The 20045-nt window shown below is 39.9% G+C and overlaps 1 protein-coding gene across 5 annotated transcripts in view; it reads left to right on the plus strand.

Moving 5' to 3' along the window:
• Positions 1–20045, plus strand: part of LOC119728198 — a 64440-nt gene that overhangs the window by 11918 nt on the left and 32477 nt on the right. For all 5 annotated transcript variants that reach the window (XR_005271016.1, XM_038200325.1, XM_038200327.1 and 2 more), the window contains exons 4-8: positions 9341–9522; positions 11462–11602; positions 13992–14118; positions 14898–15015; positions 18812–18975. Coding sequence is in view for 4 of the 5 variants with exons in the window: in XM_038200325.1 (XP_038056253.1) it covers positions 9341–9522; positions 11462–11602; positions 13992–14118; positions 14898–15015; positions 18812–18975 (732 nt within the window). In the remaining variant the exon portion in view is untranslated. The remainder of the gene's footprint in view (positions 1–9340; positions 9523–11461; positions 11603–13991; positions 14119–14897; positions 15016–18811; positions 18976–20045) is intronic.

The following is a 20045-nucleotide window of genomic DNA, read 5'->3' on the forward strand; positions in this document are numbered from 1 at the left end:
TACCACGTGCTTGTAAGTTTACACAATTCTGATCGAATTTATGAATACTTTTTTAGAATGAAAATATGAATAAGGCATGGTTTAAAGCATTCGGAGATGACACCAAATAAATGTACGCACTTGTAATTTTAGTAAATTATTTTCATTCACGATACCTGGAGAAAATTTGAACACGATGCACTGTCGTACAAAGACCAAAGCAGTGTTTCTATTCAGTTTTTATCAACTATTGAGGATGCTGCAAATGTTTTCTGAAAAAAAACCAATAAAATTTAGGAATTAATTGATCTATAATGGCATATTATGAAGGAATGACAAAAAATGAATGAATAGATTTAAGTAACAAGTACCTATCGCTTATGACAAAGAGTCTTCATGAAGAAAGTTCCCACACCAAATAAATATAATGATCGGCATTTTTGCATGGTATGTTCAGGACATGAGTTTTCTGGGGATCGACATCAAAAATCTGAAAATAAAGAAAAATTATAAACTGTATTCTCTAGCTTTTAATGAACAGTTATTATCAGAATTATTTTTATTAACATAAATCCACAACAATACATAAAATTATGCATTTTCCATCTACACGGCGTCAAAGTATCGGGACAAGAAAGTAGACACTTAACGAAGAGTGACTCATACATGTACATTGTATAGGCCTACAGAATCTACAGTAGAACACGTCTGTGAAAACATTGTCATTGTTGTTAAGGCCAAAAAAAAAAAGTCTCCGGTTTCTGGTATGCGCGCGCGTCGCCGTAGCCATGCGCGTCAGCAAAATGAAAAAGGTTTTTTTTCAATACAAGATGATGTCTCAAAACCGCCAAACTCACTGGTTTGACTGGAATCCTACTGCTGCACAATTTTAATGTGTTTTTAGATGGGGCTATGATCGAGAATAAGCTTTATGTGGCCTCTCTGGACTTCCATATATTTGCACTAAGTTTAGTCGGGCACCATTTGCAGTCATCAGCCGACATTTGAAGCCAAAAAAAAAAAAAACAGGTAAAAAAAAAAAAAAAGGCCGCGTCGCCGCACCACTTTTTGGGGCAAGCTCCATACCAGAAACCGGAGACTTTTTTTTTTGGCCTAATCAATGTACGGAGCATTCGACTCGAACAAAAATCCCCTTCGTATCCATACAATTGTATCCAGCATTCATGGCAGCGTAAGTTCTTATTCTTTACACATACCGGTAAAAGTACAACATTTTGAAACACACAAGTGTGAATTTCCCAATCATGCTGTGTGCATGTTGGTGTAAATGATGTGGGAATTCAGTGTCAAAATATACACTGTAGCACATATTGTCATTTCGTGCCACCAACTTTTGCAGTAATTCGTTGCCCTCTTGAATAAAACTTACACGTACCATGCCCATTATTAATATTGCATGTACATGTACATGCCCCATTCTAATCATGTGTGCTGGCATGTGGACAGGACACTGCCTGTACAAAGGAACACAACTTGTTTTGATTGTGATCACTCTTATGGAGCCACCTCTTGGATACCATTGTCCAAACAGATTAAGTGTGTAGAGCTCTGATAAAAGGCTTGAATACTAGGGGAGATATGGAGCTTCGCCATACCCTGCCATACCCCCAGAAACTCCCACACGGGCCCCTGGATTGTCCAGTCACAAGCCTCCCTGGATTGTCCAGTCACAAGCCCCCAGGATTATAAATGTCATATCACTTCAAAGAAAGCATTGGGAGGGAGTGTCATTGTGTACATATGACAATAAGCTGATTTTGATCAAAATCGGGCAGGGCTATTTGTGTTGGGTGTGAAAATGTGGGGAGTAAAGTAACTGGGATTAAATTGAGAGAATATTCAGTAAAGAAATGCAATAAATACATGCCTTATCAGGCTATTATCAATATAATGTAATTCAAATTGAATTCAAAGCTTAAAGACCTGTGAGGAAAAAGTTGATTCAAGTTTTAATTTAGGTTGGTTCAACCATAAAACATTTTTAACTGTGGTTTTTATAACTTTAAAAATGTACATGTACATATATTTATCTTGTACTAGTATGTCCACTGACCTGAATTTTAATGTTTTTGATATGAAACTCTCACATAAGTTCCTTAACGAAATTTGGTAACCGTTGTTGATCTTTTGAACTATGTGCAATTTTGAAATGGAAGGGCACTTTTGTGTAATTTTATCCTTTATAACAAACTCAGAAGGAAGTACATATTCAATAGTGTTGTATAGATTAATATATTTTTAGGATTTTGTTTGCTGTCTGGATATGTAATGTTGGAGTGTATTCTTCTTGAGTTATACTTTGACTTTTTGTATTGTTTTGCTTGTTTTGTATTGAAAAGGTTTGAAAAGGGGGGGGGAGCAGGTGGGTGGGTGGGTGGGTGGGTGGGTGGGTGGGTGGTGGGTGGGTGGGTGGGTGGTGGGTGGGTGGGTGGGTGGGTGGGTGGGTGGGTGGGTGGGTGGGTGGGTGGGTGGGTGGGTGGGTGGGTGGGTGGGTGGGTGGTGGGTGGGTGGGTGGGTGGGGGTGGGTGGGTGGGTGGGTGGGTGGGTGGGTGGGTGGGTGGGTGGGTGGGTGGGTGGGTGGGTGGGTGGTGGTGGGTGGGTGGTGGGTGGGTGGGTGGGTGGGTGGGTGGGTGGGTGGGTGGGTGGGTGGGTGGGTGGGTGGGTGGGTGGTGGGTGGTGTGGGTGGGTGGGTGGGTGGGTGGGTGGGTGGGTGGGTGGGTGGGTGGGTGGTGGGTGGGTGGGTGGGTGGGTGGGTGGGTGGGTGGGTGGGTGGGTGGGTGGGTGGGTGGGTGGGTGGGTGGGGTGGGTGGGTGGGTGGGTGGGTGGGTGGTGTGGTGGGTGGGTGGGTGGGTGGGTGGGTGGGTGGGTGGGTGGGGGGGGGTGGGTGGGTGGGTGGGTGGGTGGGTGGGTGGGTGGGTGGGTGGGTGGGTGGGTGGGTGGTGGGTGGGTGGGTGGGTGGGTGGGTGGGGGTGGGTGGGTGGGTGGGTGGGTGGGTGGGTGGGTGGGTGGGTGGGTGGGTGGGTGGGTGGGTGGGTGGGTGGTGGGTGGGTGGGTGGGTGGGTGGGTGGTGGGTGGGTGGGTGGGTGGGTGGTGGGGGTGGGTGGGTGGTGGGTGGGAAATACTTAACATATGAACTTCAAATTTGGTTTGTGGATTGTTCTTGGTAATCCTAAGAAGCCTATTGAATTTGGGGCCAAAAGGTCAATGGTCAAGTTCACAGTGGCTACAACAATAGAAATCATGTATTTATTCTGAGATTATAGGGATTAGGGATTAATTCATATAAAACCTACAGAAGACACTAATGCTGTCAATGAATGTTCCATGTGACCAAGGTACATGTAAGTTGATGTTAAAAGAGTGGTGTTATGTCATGGGAACTGTCACGGTTGCGGGGCATTTGTGTTTGTAAACACACCTGACTTGTTTTCCTTTTTTTTTTCATTTTCAGGGGGAGCGCCCCCCTTGCCCCCCCCCTCACGCCCCCCTCACGCCCCCCCCCCCTCACGCCCCCCCTCGCGACGCCCGTGCCAATTGTGTACATGTATTTCATGTAGACAGAATTGTTAATGACTTATTACACAATTATTTGCAGAATTACCTGGCATATATGTACCGTTATGTAGCCATGCAGAAACGAGGTTACGGTACTTTTATCAGTACATTGTATTTAAAGAAGAATGGCTCATGAAGAGATATCCAACCCTGGTACACACTAGGACCAGTTAGCCTAAACAAGAAAAAAAGAAAATTCTGGCAGTTGTCACGTCCTGGTACACACAGTTCACCTAATCAAGGCCATCAGTATCTGGGGCACCCAAGTTTGAAAACTTAAAGTTATAATCGCCAGTCACCTAGCATTGATAAGGCAAGTTTGGATTTATGCAATAATTTTTCCATTGACCTTGTTCATTGTTAGCACTTTATAAAGCCAGACACTGACGTTGTATAAAGTCCACACTGTTAGATAAATGCACACACTTCAAGTACATTTGAAATATCTTCTCAAGTAGTTGACCTAGATGTCCAACTGATATTCACATTTCTGATAGCATTGTCCATGTAGGTTTTGTCATTGCTAAGTTTAAAAAGATTCTGAGATCGAACGTTCCCTTGCAGCAAAAGTCTTATTGTGCGAAAGAGTTTGTATTGTGTTACCCGAATTTGCATTGAGTTGCAAGGACTTCATCAACTTTCCTAAGAATGCTTTTTTTTCTTCGACCCTCACTTAATTTTTGTGCTCGTAAGTATAGGAAAGGCCCAATCTTCATGAAACTTGGTGGGTTGGAAATGGTAGTCTGACATGATGTCACGATGACGTCATCGGTTGATTTTTTTAATGATATTTTTTTACTTTAGAATACAAGGTTTTGTTCGCTTCCAAAATTTTACACTTCCTTTCATCGGATTGAATTTTGACTTGGGACAGAACCAAGACCACAATTACAAAATGTACATTGAGAAGGGTTTTCAAGATGACGTCATTGCAGGGCATGTGGCGTCATGTGATAATGCTTTATTTTTGGAGTTATTCTAAGCATTTTGAACAACCCTTAACTGTATCAAGCACTCTAAAAAGTCACTGCAAAAGGACAAACGTAACAGACATTTGTAAAATGTGAAAAGCCCGATGTTCTGTTCGAACAGACATAGCTCTAGTTTTGTTTGTGATACTGTGTGTGCATTTGTTCTGCTTGCATAAGGCACAGTACAAAAGTGTTATGTAATATGGAACAATAGGCCCTACAACCTACTGAGACTATTGACAACCAGGCAGTGGCAGAGTTGCAAAGTAGTACTGACACTGCACAAACATAATTAAAATTTAAATAGGCATATGAGAAATCTCATGGAGGTTGGGAAAGACCAATGACAATAGTTCCTTATAAAACGAGCAAGGGAACGTGCAATCTTCTGTTTGTGTTTGTAATTGAAATATACAGGACACATTCTTCCCAACAGAATATTGCCAGTATTATTCTGCCTTTTTTTTCATTAAGTTGCTTCCCCGTGCTCTTCAACAAATTTGATTTATTTTTCTATTAATACAGTTTCAAGTTTTGTTTTATTCCAACTACAAACATCTCTCCCCCCCCCTGCGAGAACGGAATTATTGTCTGGCAGCGAATAATCCCATTTTTTAAAGTATCACAATAACTAAACATGGACCATTTTTTTTCTGTCAATGTTTCATTGAAAGGTGAATGACGTTTGTATTGCTAGCAAAATAGAAATTTAGAAAAAAATCTATTTTTGGGATGAATCTCAAAAAAGCATTCTGTGTCAAGTAGGCCTAGGTCTTTCAGTCCAATTCAATCAAGTGACAGTTTTTTCGACAGTTAAAAATTTCCATTATACATAGAGCAGGATTGACTGGCTGGAACTGTTTTAGTGACTAGATACAGCTACCGGTATGCTTTGACCCCAGGTGTAGACCGTGGGCCAGAAATCCTATCTTGCCTAAAAAATGAAGTCCGTTCAAAATTTTTGGTGGCAACAAAAAAATGCTTGTTCTTTGTCAATTCGAGGGTGCTGAATTCAATCCTTTCTGTTGCCAAGCTATCAGGTGGCAGGTTTAAGCACAATCTTCGTTCGAAGTGTTATACCAAAAACATCCTCTTTTGGGGCCTCTGACAATACATTCCCTTAAGGATCTCGGCAATGGCCCCTCCGATTTCAATGCAGATTGTCACCAACTTGGAATACTTAATGATAAATAACTGTCAAAGATTGTACGGTCATAGCCAAAGGGATTTCATAATAACGATAATAATGCAAAAACAATGCTTTGACATACTGTGTATCTGTGTGCAATGTTTTATTGTACATGTACCACCTGGTTTTTTAGGCATTACTGATTTTATATCCATAAGGCAGACCACACTGTTTCCATCAATGTAAATGACTGAATTACATGTCACTAAATAGTCTTTCATGCAAAAAAAATCATAATTAAAGTTTATTGTTGTTTTGTTAATTAAGTAGGAAATTATTCAGCAAATACATGTAACGCTTCGGTCATATTCAGTGTTATATGCTTACTCAGTATTTTTTCCAAAGTATCACTGAAATGTTCCATGTGATGTTGAAAGATTACTCAATTATGTCGATTATCCAAATTAAACAAACTGTCTAAAATTTGAATTCCAAAGATTGTAAATTGATGGGAAATAATTACAAATGTATGTAATAATACAATTTTTCTAGGAATTATTATTCTCAAATGCAGAGCTGAATTGCTGAAAATACTCTTTGTAGATGACCGAATTACATCATTAACCCAACATGAAGTACATGTATTTTGAAGCCAAGAGTTTCATAATTGTAAGGGTTTCACTGTATACAAAGCATCAAATTATGCAAAACCTAACGATTTGGCTATATTATGCCTTGTTTATATGCAGACAAATTGGTTTTTCAAGTCATCACTGAACTTCCTATTAATTCCACAAATGTGAATCTGAACTTTAGACTATTGCTGATTACTAAATTATGTCATAAACCTAAAATGAACAGAAAGATTTCATGGTCATTAATTAAGCAGGTATGCAATGCTTTTTTCAAGACATTAGTTGTATTTTCTCTTACATTTTGAGCTAGACAAACTACATGTATTTGTAGATGATTGGATTGCCATTAGCCTAAAATAAACTCTTTAAAACTGGAACTTGGGTGACCAATACAAATCGACGGAAGAAATAGCCTTCATGAAAGTCATGATTACAGTTCACATTTCTACCATCCTGACCAAGCTGATAAAATACTCATACATGTTGCTGTACATGTAGTTACAGGTGGTAACTACATGTAACTAATAGAAAAATATGGCTGATCATTGATGGCAAATACATGTTTATGTATATCTTTGATACATGCTTATAGACAGGGGCATAAGACAGTGTCTTTAAAGATCAATGTCACTTTCATCACCATCGCTGGGCAGGCATTCCAAGTCTGAGAAGTGTTGTTCCGGCAATCAGTTCAAGGCAAGGCAATTCCCGAGCCAGACAGGAGCAATTGCGTGAGGTGCAATTCCTTTTTATACTTGCAGCAAATATTCTGGAGGACACTAGGAGGAGCCACATGCAATGATCATCCACTGAAATGTAGGCCCCTATGGTTTCTCCTCCCATCTGCCAACCATGGACAACTGAACCGGGAGTCACATTGCAGAACCTGTTGGGATGAGAAAGAGAAAGTTGAAATATTCTGTAATTAATTGGAGGACTGGATTTAGGACAAACATTTTACTTTTTGGAAAATGAAACAAATTTAATGTTGAGTGTGGGACTTGTACTCCGGTCAGTGGAAATGGAGGCCAGCGTTTTCCCTTGGAGCTACTCGTTTGCTCGGTTTAAAACATAAATTGATAATCTTGAGTGACAAAGACACACATGCGTATACATTTGCGTGTTAAGAGAGATTACCAGCACAACAACGGAAACTTTGAGGGACCGTAAGATCCCCAACCAGCCAAACTCCAATGCCAGGGTTTGTTGGAATCTGTTAGGATGAGTACTGCACTAGTAAACTGATTGTGCTTTGCTTTAAATATGGTGTATCTCAAATACCAACTGTCTATCTGCACAGATTGCCATATGGTGATGGGATTTGCTAGGATGAGGAAATCAGCCATCATTCTGACCTTTTAATGTCTTTCAGCTATCAAAATTTTGAGTAAGAGATATAAAAAAATAGTAATCTTTCAGTTTTTGACCCAGTTTTCATATAAAAGAGCAGTCATGTTTAGAGACTTTTTTATGCCTATACGGGATCAATCTAGCTGGAGTTACCTCAGTCCTATATATTTTATCATTGAGTTGCAGCCCTGTATATTTTATCATTGGGTTGTCATCACCCAATGATAAGAAATTAATATAGGGCTGATGTAACTCCAGCTAGGATCAATCACCTTTTTGGTTTGGAATCATACAGACATGACAGATAGTTCCCTAATTATAAGATGCCATGTTGCTTAATTTTGTGGAAAGGGAGCATGGTTTTGAATTAGCTTGAGTAACTCCAGCTGACATGCTAATGATCGATGAGCATGTAAGCAGGAGTTACTCAAGCTATATTTTTGAATTATGAATGACATTGTACGGACTTGTATTTGTATTAAAACAAAAACATGATATATTAGAGGTGTCTTAAATTTAACTACACAATGCCAAAAAGTACTCGCCTACCCATCCTGCCAATAGCAAAAAACAATATTTTTCTTAGCCAAAGTCATAAAGCCGCCTTTACGATCTCTATTTTACGACATGAAAACCTACCTGGCCTGTGGTCCGGTCCGGTGTCACATGAAAATCCGACTCCTATGAAAATCGGACCCCTTTTCCCCTATTATTGGTTAATCCCTCGCACGTGACAGGTCACTCTCCCTAAACGATCCTAAAAATAGCGTAGTATCGTACTCACGCGTGCGCAATACTACCAATGAGTCCACATTTCATGGAGTCGGATATTCACGCTACACCTGTACTGGCTCGACTGGTACTAGACGTTACATGGTGGTTTTTAACCGCCCGTATTTATGGGCATGATGGGCCTAGGCCTGGGCATACTCGGCCTTGTTTTCTTAGACAATCTCTCTCTCCTTTCTAACCAACTCTTTAAAAGGTTCGTCTCTGTAAACGGTTAAGTTACACCGGTTTCTTCACAAACTCGGCTAACTCACGTCCCGTTCACGGGCGCCGCCATGTTCCGTCCTTGCCCTTTTCGTACCAAGTGAAACAACACTATTTCCTCAATCAGCTACGAAGAGCTGATTCGAGGTTGCAACTACTGCCCTCTATCGGCGGTTCAACGAAACCGCTACAGATGCGACGGAAATGTGCAAGTTTCAACCTTGATTATCAAATTAACCTGCCGGGTTTTCTGCTGGCAACATCCAAAATATCAATCCACGGCACAAAAGGAGTTCATTAGGGAAGAAAGTAATTTGCCACCAAAAACTCCGAACGATTCTGCAGGCTACGATTTCTGGCCCACGGTCTAGTGATTGATAAGCCAGCTGTGACCACAATTCGCCTACTTTATCTGTTCATGGTCTGTTGACCCAGTTTGACTAGTCACAGTGCTTGCTTGATATGTTTGATCTGACTGCTGGTGACTAGCCTGTTTTAAAAGTATAGCAGGGAAGTAGACAGCAATTTTGACTGTCTGTGACTGTTTAAATAGCAGGAGGTTTGATACAAGAATGTACATGTACATGTACATCCTAGCCAAAGGGCCCTATGTGGTTAGGGTAATAATATTGATTGATATCGATTTCCTGACTCTATAAAATAATAGACACGAAACTGATGAGTTTTTAATTGTTTACTGATGACAGCCAAGGAGGCATTTTACATGTGTCCTGATCGTCTGCGACTGCCACTCATCTTTTACTACGCTCACACCGCCGTGGTCTACTGGAACAAGATGCTACTGGCAGGCCTCGTACAGGGACGAATGAACCCGGAGTTTGAGACCATGTTCGAGACGGGAGTGGACGAACAATCTTGGGATGACACGGTGAGTATGATTAGGATGAACAAAATGATGTAAATTATCCATAAACAAGGCAGACAATACTTAGCACTGTCACATACATGTTTGTATGGGCCAGATCGCTATTTCAACTATTCATGCGCCAGTGTTGTCAGGTGCATTTCCGTGAGAACGAGTACAAAATTGTACGAGTATGAGTACTTCCCATGAGTACAAGTACATTACCATTGAGAACATGTATGAGAACAAGGCAATTTTTTCCATGAGAACGAGAATGAATTTGAGTACTTTGCCATGAGTATACAAGTACGGGCATTTTTTTATTGCAAGTATGAGTACATTCTCATGAGTACGAGTATGGAAAAAACGAGTATGAGTACTTCCCATGAGTACAAGTACATTACCATGAGTACATTTTTATACATATGAGAACAAAGCAATTTTTTCCATGAGTACGAGAATGAATTTGAGTACTTTGCTGTGAGTATACAAGTACAGGCATTTTTTTTCTTGCAAGTATGAGAACATTCTCATGAGTGCGAGTATAGAAAAAAACGAGTATGAGTACTTCCCATGAGTACAAGTACATTACCATTGAGTACATGTATGAGAACAAGGCAATTTTTTCCATGAGAACGAGAATGAATTTGAGTACTTTGCTGTGCGTATACAAGTACAGGCATTTTTTTCTTGCAAGTATGAGTACATTCTCATGAGTACGAGTATGGAAATAACGAGTATGGGTACTTCCCATGAGTACAAACTACTTGTACATTACCATTGAGTACATGTATGATAACAAGGCCATTTTTTCCATGAGAATGAGAATGAATTTGAGTACTTTGTATACAAGTATTTGCATTTTTTTTCTTGCAAGTATGAGTACACTCTCATGAGTACGAGTATGGAAAAAACGAGTATGAGTACTTCCCATGAGTACAAACTACTTGTACATTACCATTGAGTACATGTATGATAACAAGGCCATTTTTTCCATGAGAACGAGAATGAATTTGAGTGCTTTGCTGTGAGTATACAAGTACAGGCATTTTTTTCTTGCAAGTATGAGTACATTCTCATGAGTACGAGTATGGAAATAACGAGTATGGGTACTTCCCATGAGTACAAGTACATTACCATTGAGTACATGTATGAGAACAAGGCAATTTTTTCCATGAGAACGAGAATGAATTTGAGTACTTTGCTGTGACTGTGAGTATACAAGTACAGGAATTTTTTTTCTTATAAGTATGAGTACATTCTCATGAGTACGAGTATGGAAAAAAAAGGAACCCTTGTTGGACGATTTGTGTTACAGGATTAAAAAAAACAGCAAATGGGCCTAAATCCATACGGGTCTATTGTGGACGTGTTAACCAGTTCGGGCCGGGATTATTTTGACAAGAACGGAAAGAGGCGCAGCATTACTTTTCACTCGATCTCAAGCCAGGCGGGTTGAAGCCATCACCCTCGGGCAGCACACTCATGTTTCCAGCCTCGCTCACTGCGAGCGGGTCACTGACAGATATTTCTGGCCTCGTTCCCTGCTTGTCTATCTGTCATCCGTTTTGAATACCGCAAAACTTTTGCAGGTATAATACACGTCGTCCGGCGCGAACTTGTCAAACATATCTGCATTCTGCAAATTTTCATGGAATTAAAAAGAAAATGGAAAGTTTTGTTCACACAAAAGACGGAGCATACAAAACACTGCAAAACCATCGGGATCTCCAAAATTGTTTTCAGTTGGGTACTAGTTTCAGGAAAGCAAGTTTTCTTGAATGTCATCACTTGCTATTGTACATGTATATGATTTACAAGCATATATGGTGAAGTGTTTATCCCAAACGGAAAATTGTCATATCCTAATGTGTGAACATGCAGTCGAAAATACCAAAATTGTTTATCTGTATGCTCGGAAAGGTTACAATTTAAAATTTATTGTTTAACTTCCAAATTGCAGGAGAATTACCGCATGGGGGGTGCCTTCAAGTGGCCGCCCTTGGAAGAAGTGGTGGAGTACCGGCGCAAGGTCCGCAACGCCATACGCAAAGTAATTGCAGATACCAAGCTAGAGCTGCCAGTTACCATGGAGAGTCCGTGGGTGAGTATTGTTTACATTTATGTTTTTGGATGGTTGTTACATTCACAAGCTACAATGTAATGGCCTCATTTGTACATGTACATGTAGGATGTATTGTTGATGTACCCTAACGTGGTGCGGCGCTTAACATAGCGGGGCTTAACGTGGCGCACTTTGAGTTTTCGCCTCTAGTGCCTTGCTAGTGCCTCAAATTTCTCAGTAAGTGAAATTTTATCAAGCTATAAATATTCCTGTTCAAAAATCTTGAGTTTACCTACCCTTTACAAAGTTGCAGAGAATTTTTTTTTTGGCGTGATTTTCCGATTTTATTTCGAAGTGCACAATTAATCTTTTTAAAATGCGCCTAAAAAAGAAAATAATTTTCTGACAAACTTGGGTTTTGAATGGTGAATATAATTTATCAAAATTGTTTAACTTTAAAGAAATGTTTAAATGTTAACTTCGGATTTGTTGAGATTTGTTCAAGGGGGGCCACGATAGGGAACACTCAGCTGATTTTGTGCCCAAATTTCGGACGCCACTGCTTTTGAATTTCAGACTAAACTTCAAGACACTGAAATTGTTCTCAAAGGATCAACAGCAAGCATTTTTAACTCAGTAGTGTCGTGTACATGTACACATTGAGAGTAACTTGCTGTGAAGAATATTACAATGGCTACATACTGTAGTCATGACATGGTTATACCATGGAGGAAGGAAGTCTATTCCTTCCTCCATGGATGTAATTCACCTTATCATCATGACATGCAATTTGTTTTACCCTGAGGTCAATCTATTGTTAGTAAATACATAAGGTGACTGAGGTGAAATGACAATGTGCACAATTGCAATTTGCCTTTTATCTTAACTTTTATCTTAAGTATACAATGTGTAGGTTTATCTGTTTACATATGTACTTGTACCCATTACATAACACCAGTACTATAAAAAAACAAGCTTATCCGGAAATAGTTTGATTACATTGTACATACTGTTGTAGGGTACCATGAATTTCAGATTTTAATTTCTGAATCGGCTAAAATGATGTTCCAGCAAGATTTAAGACCTACATTGAACATAAAACACATTAAAAACAAAAACTAAAAAGAAAGTTTGCCCAACCAAGAAATGGTTTTCATTAAAAAGTGCAAGTCATGATGAATCTACATTTTTTTTTTTTTTTTAGTATTCTGTTTCAGTTTTCTTTCCTGTGTTGTTTCCTCTGGTTTTCCTCTCGCATTGTGATACAATGTAACTGTGGGAAGTATAAAGGATATTTACTGATTAATATAATTAACTTAATGTTTTAATTTGATACCTTGAAACTGGAACAGAAAAACCCTAAAACAACAAAATGCGGACTGATCGTGATTCAACAGTTTTCATTGGCAATTTTAACCCCTTTTTTGGTTGGGTCAACTTTTTTGGATTTTTTTTCTTTCAATATGGTAGCTCTTCAATGTCATCATATTAGCCTATATTCAGAACTTCAAAGTAACTTTTTGAAATTCACTGCACGTTCTACAGTTGATTATTATCGTGATCGTACCTGTACATGTACATGAATAAGGGCAGATGGCCTTATTACACAAGTTACAAGAAACTTGTTATATCAGTCATGGGTTATTCCGTGTCAATTTAACACGATTTTGGACCCGACCCTCACAGATTGAAATGATATTTGGTGTGATGATTGGCCTATATGAGAAACCCCTAGAACTGATTTTTTTTTTTGTATCAGTAGTTTGGCTTGTTTAGTTTTTGAGATACAGGTCAACAAACTTTTGAATAATAAGCATGACCTCCAAACTTTACTTGTATCTCCAAAACTATAGGACCTACATGTACAAAGCCAAGTTGTACATCATATTAAAGCTCTTTGAATGGCCTCCATTTCATAAAATAAAACCAACATAGTTGCATGAAGCACAGAAAAAAGGCATAACAAAATGACCTTTGACCTTGAATGACGAAAATGAATTCTTCAAATTTCGTTATTTTTTTTTTCAGATGCTAGTTTAGATGTTTAAAGCAACGTTTTTTTAACATTTTGTGATTGGCGCTCTTAAAGTTTTCAAGTTAAGATTTTTATTAAGATAGCATGTCCAGGAAAAAAACCTTATTTGCATACAGTACATGTATATTTACTCACGTACTTGTACATGTACATACCAGTACTGCATGTGCATGTTGACCTGTAGTCCTGTACATACTTTCCCTTGACAGCCCTTGTGTAAAATGTTTATGTACAGCATCTTGCTACACGCAGCTCTAGATATTGGTGTAACTGGGGGGGGGGGGGGTGTCATTGTTGGGGGCACGTGTCCCCCAGTGGATGTCCATATCCCCCGATGGCCCCCCAGTGGCCCCCCAGTGGTTTATTGAAAGCTAACTTTGTCTTTGTCTGCAGTGGGCCCTGTTTATGGGTTTTGAGCATGAGAGAATCCACCTGGACACATCCTCAGTTCTGATCCAGCAGCTACCCATCCACCTGCTACGCAAACCCCAGGACTGGCGATCTGGACCAATCACTTACGGTAAAACTGACAAATTAGTAAAGTGTTCAAGGTTCTGCAGCCGATTTCACGAAACCTTACGCAATGGCGCCACTCTGCTAGCGCCAAAATCTATTGTGTAAGTTGCGCAACATTTCACGCTGTGCAGCATTTCACTTATGACGATGCTGCCATTTCCACACCAAGCAAGGCTGAAAAATGTGGCACCATTGCGCTCTCAGGTACCCATTTACTCCTGGGTGGGTAGAAGATGTGACTGACAAAGTGCCCCGCCCAAGCACACTGGCACTATATAACCCCAGACTGGACTCGAACCCACAACCCCCAGAATTTATACCCACAGACAACGAGTTCATTGCTCCAGACCACAAGGCTATGACAGTCCCTAAAGTAACTTAATATACTCTAACATAAAAGTCTGATTATTAGAACTAGCAGATGAGACCAGGCCAATTTCACGGCTCTGCTAAGCAAAAAAATTGGTTTAGCACAAAAAAAGTGTGGCTTATAAAAGCAGGTTACCAGCCAGAACTCCATGTGATGTATATTGCTCATGATTAGTATTCAGCTGTTGTTTGCTTAGCATGAAAATCACGTGGAGTTTTGGCTGGTAAGCTGCTTTTATAAGCCAGACTTTTTTTGTGCTTAACAGCGCCGTGAAATTGGGCCCTGCAACCAGGAAATCAGGAAACCACACTGCTATGTTAGGCACTCCACTACGGTACACATGTATGCACAAAATGTTCGCAAGTCAGCCAGTTTCGCTACATGGATAAATTTTGGGGTTTTTTTTTCATTAGGCGAAGGTGCTGGAGAGAACAAGATGGTGTCCGTGCCGGCGTGTGAAGTCACCGTCGGGAAACCTTTGGACTTCCCCTCCTATGGATGGGACAATGAGTACCCAGAATGCCAGAAAATGTGAGTTGTTATTCCCATTCTGAATGAGGCTTTCTGACAGGCATCCACTTTTGTTTGGTGTATGGGGTTTTAAAGGGAGGCAAATAATCGATGTTCAAAGAGACAAAGTGAAGTTGAAGTTGTAAAAACAACGTAGATATGTATTGTATTGCGGAATGCAATGAATAGGATGCATGTGTGAGATTCTGCAGTTGAATAAATGACTATACATAAATGTGTATACTTTTCCCTTTTACCAATTGTCCTTTATGGCAAACACTGCAAAATTAAAAAATCAGGTAAGACCATTTTGTAGTGTAATTACGTAAAAGAAAAAAGCCCCCCGCCCCCCGAAAACACTGGTTTGCGCGATTTGCTGTTTATTTTAACGTCCCGTGGAACATGTATAGCGACACCTATATTCTAACAATGACCATGAATTCGGTTTTGAGCAGCCCCCTATTGACAGATGGTGTTGAGACCCCCCCCCCCCCCCCCCCCATTTGATTTTATGGAGGCCGGGTGTCCAGTGAAAAACCTGTGTAGCCAGGGTTCTAGCCAGGATGAATTTAAAGGATAAGGGCATGCGACGAAGGTTCTTGCGAGCGCAAAGCACGAAGCCCTTATGGCGTGGGGTGCCGGAAATTTTTGACATTCTAGATGCTCTGTGGTGCAATCTAAGGCCATTTGGAAGCATATTTTATGATCGTAAAAAGAGCAAAACCCTATAAGTTACAGAATGCTGCAGAAAGTGGGCCTGTTGAATTTTGGTGGTTTTTTTTTTTTTTATTATTATTATTTCAATTACACGTTAAAAAAATGCAACACAGTAGTTGGCATTAGATGTCTGTCAAAAAGCATTCGTTACGCCAAGTTTACCTTTTCATGAAATCTTTGCCATTATAGTCAAACCCTGATAACAGTGATTAATAAGAGAACTGTTTATAAACAACATCCTTTTTCATAAGGAAAAATGTAGGTCTCAAGTTTTCATTGTCTTCCATTACTGATAATGTTATTAGGTACCTTTTACAGGAAAATTGTAAAAAGTGGTGGAAACATGAAGAAACACAATTCAAAGCGCGACTAAGATGATCATGATTGGCGAGAAATATGAACATTGACGATGAAAAATAAACACCGGGAATTGCTGCCGGCAAGTTAGCGCCTGTGCTGGCGAATGACAACATTTTTCCGCAGCACTTAAGAGAGTATGCAACCCACCATGTGGCGTCTGACTGGAGCGCTACAAATCTTGCTTTGTGGCAACAGATGCTGATTTGTTTTGTCCTAAGAATAAATAAGTCCTTTTTACAACACAACTTATCAAATTGTTGTGATTATTAACGATTAGTAATGTCAAAACATCAAATGCACGATCGTACTTTCTTCAAAAACAGCTAGCACGATGCACGGGCGAATCCATCAATTTCGGAAGGGTTGATTTAGTGCCAGTTTTGCATTTTACAATGTACGTCGTTTCTTGAATACATTTCCAGAAAGAAAAATATATTGTGACATAGAACAACTGACTGTCGTATAAAGAAATGTTTCAGACTCCATAAAAAGTACTAGTTGTCTTTTCTTCTGTGGACATATTTATAATTATTGTTCCCAAGACAGTACACCCCTTTATTACCAAAAAAATGGTTTGGTCCGATCCTACAGTGTGCGTGTTGCATGCGTGACCGGGGCACGCATGCAATCACATCAGATTCCAACGAAAGAGTTCGCTCACGCACGGCCCGCCGGCCGGCCAGCGCGGCAGTGTATACCGCCAGCGCTCGGTAGCGAACCTCGGTATCTTTTCGTGGGATGTGCTTCCCCTGTTCGTTAAAAAAAATTATTTGCCTCAGGTAACAATTGATAATTCGTTTCAGCAACAGATCTTATTTTATACCAGTACATTTAATACACAAGTAGTGAGAAAACCTTGGGTAGTTTATTTTTGTCACGAAAACTGTGAAGCGTATCGATAGAATATCGGTTAACTTCAAGCGTATCGGATTTTTTTCGAAGCGTATCGGCCCGATATCCTATTGTATGCCTGGCTAGAAGCTTGTGTGTAGCATCTTTGAGCACAGATGAAATTGTAATTGTGACATCCAGCCCCCCCCCCCCACCCAAATCTCACCAAAGTGCAACACAAAAAAGAACATGTACTCCTGTGAAATTGGGAAATAAATACTATCCAATAAAACAAATCACTATCAAAAGAATTACTGTCCAATTCCTCCCCCTAATGCTCTTTGTATACATGTGATGCGTGGAAGGTTTCTCAAAAGTTCAATGTATTTACCACATATCCCATTGTTGTCAACATGGTTCTTTCAATTTCAAGTTCTTTCAATTTCATAAGGGATGTGGTGGTTCATTTTGCGGTTTTTGTGCCGCCAGCTACTTTGTCATGCCGTACTAGTTGACCCTTTGTGTACAGTTTTTTTTTTTCCCAAAACGAAAAGGCATTCATGATAAATCCCCGTGAAATCCCCATAAAAAAAAATTGTTAGCTTCGCTTTGATAGTTCTTTATGCTTCATGGTATGAAACCTTGGAGTACAAAAACCTTCATGAAGGTATTTTTTTTTTTATGAACCCAGTATTTTTTTATTTTCCTAAGGCCAAAAAAAAAAGAGTTCTGCTTCCGATTACATGTCATTCAAAAATAGGGTAGGTAGGTAGGGAATTTTGTTTTTTTTCCCAATTTTTTTGTGTACGATCATATGGAGGCGTATGGAGGTGTTTTTTTCTCATTTTCCAATAAAAAATAAAAAAATTAGGGTAGGGACTGTCAGAATAGGGTAGGTAGGGAAACCGGAAGCAGAACTATTATTTTTTTTTTGCCTAAAGCTTGTTCAGGCTTGAGCTCTGATCAGTGGGGAGAAATTTGCAGCATGTTGAAATTACAGCTTTATCCAAGCATGACCAAAGAAGTTGAAAAGAAAGACAAAAGGAACACATGTTTAACCCAACTCCCTACTTAGTTTTACTAAGTAGGAGACCATGTTCGTCAAAATCCATCACTCACTCTGCTTCACATAATGCCCTGGGAGCAAATTTGATGAAATCCACCACTGGTACTGGTGGGTTTGATGGACTTGGTACACATGGCTCATTTGCCAAAATCTGGCAGATACTGGGATGGATATTGATGGAGTTGGTAAGGCTAGCGTTAATGTAGTCGCTGAGTTTCTTAAAGCTATAGTCCATCATTTGTAATTAGTGCATTTTGTTCGTTTGAAGCAACAAAAGTGTTCAAAATCTAATGAAGGATACTGAACGACTTACTTGATGAGGTTTCAGCTCAGCTTCAGCTTCATATTCCGAGAAAAAACAGCATTCTAGGATCTCAATTTAAAATCAAAAGTTGCTAAATCATGTTTCGAATTGTTTTGAATTGCAGCTTTACGCGATGTCGCGCACTGATCCGACGAATTATAGCAACCGCGCGCGCCTGTGCGTCGTTCCAATGCTTGTGCGCGCTGCGCCGAATAACAAAACGAACAACTAATTTAAATTTTCCTACGGTGCTTCTTAAGAAGCACCGTTGGAAATGCCTTCTTTCGTTGATTTCTTCAAAATGAGAGCTGGCCAGAAAGGATAATTTCACAGGGAGTTTAGTCCCCTTACTATCTTTCAACCAGTACGTTTTTCAACAATAATTACGCCAGTTACTTTTTCGGATAGCTGCAAATGATGGACTCAGGCTTTAATGTAGTCACTGAGTTTCTTAAGCTGTTTTAGAAATGATACGCTTTGTGCACAGTTATTTTGTCCCAGTTCAGGTTCAGTTTTCCCTTTCTTTGTTATATTTGTAGGGTGCCTGCATTTGAGGCTTCGCAGTACTTGATCACCAACCAGGAATTTCTGGCCTTTGTTGAGAGCGGCTGTTATGAGAAGAAGCAGTACTGGACCAAGGAGGGCTGGCAGTGGAGGAACTTTCGCAAGGTGATGCACCCGATATTCTGGATCTGTAACAAAGGTATGCAATGTGATATTGTGACTAGCAAAGTTTTGGTTGCCCAAATAGAAATTCCATGTTTTATTTACAGCTCAAGAGTTAGATTTTTGTACAATGGCAGTAAAACCTCTAAAGATTTTATGCCATCCTTCTCTTCAAGGTAGCGTCCATTTTTGTGCATTACGTTCGTTTGAAGCAACAAAAGTGCTCAGAATCTAAAGAAGGGTGCTGAACAACTAACCTGATGAAGTTTCAGCTCAGTGAATGATGTATAGTCTGAGAAAACAATATTCTAGGATCTCGATTTCAAATCAAAAGTTGCTGAGTTGTGTTATGAATTTGGTCTGAATACAGCGTCCGAGACACATTCTCACTCAGCCGATTGCAGCTACGTGATGTCGGGCACTGAACCGACGAGTATTATAGCAACCGGGCGCGCATCATGCCAATGCTTGCGCGTGCTTTGCCAAATAAAAAACGAACTACTAACGGAAATTTCCAAGAATGCGTCTTTACGCATCGTTGGAAATGGCCTTCTTTCATTGATTTCTTTAAAATGACAGCGTGCAAGAAAGAATAATTTCACAGGGAGTTTAGTCCCATTACTATCTTTAAGCCAAGTATGCTTTTCAACAATAATTACATCAGTTACTTTTTGGATAGCTGCAAATGATGGACTGTGCCTTTAAAAAAAACCAGCCCATATATACAAGTGTGAACTGTAAGGCAATTCATAGAATACCCCCGAAAGACTGTATTGGTGGGAACATACAATATTTTTTTTTACAGTTTTAGGGGGAAAAAAGCAATGCGTAAGTCTGAATACACATTTAGGATTCATTCATATGCACTACCATTTGTGTCTTCTGGAATGCACAGAGTGAACTGAAACATGTCGGATAACTTGTCGTTGAGGGTGCCCCTCTATTTAAGAATTTCAGGACAAAGTGTTAAATAGCTAGCTTGAATCCAAAGAAGTCCACAAACCATAAGTGATTTTCCCTGGTTTCTTCAGTTACTCTATAAAAACACAAATCAAAATTGTGATAGCTGTGTAGAAAAGACTCTCTGGCAGAAGCTGTGCTTTTTCA

This window comes from Patiria miniata, unplaced genomic scaffold, assembly GCF_015706575.1.
Source record: "Patiria miniata isolate m_02_andy unplaced genomic scaffold, ASM1570657v1 HiC_scaffold_20, whole genome shotgun sequence".
NCBI classification, from domain to species: domain Eukaryota; kingdom Metazoa; phylum Echinodermata; class Asteroidea; order Valvatida; family Asterinidae; genus Patiria; species Patiria miniata.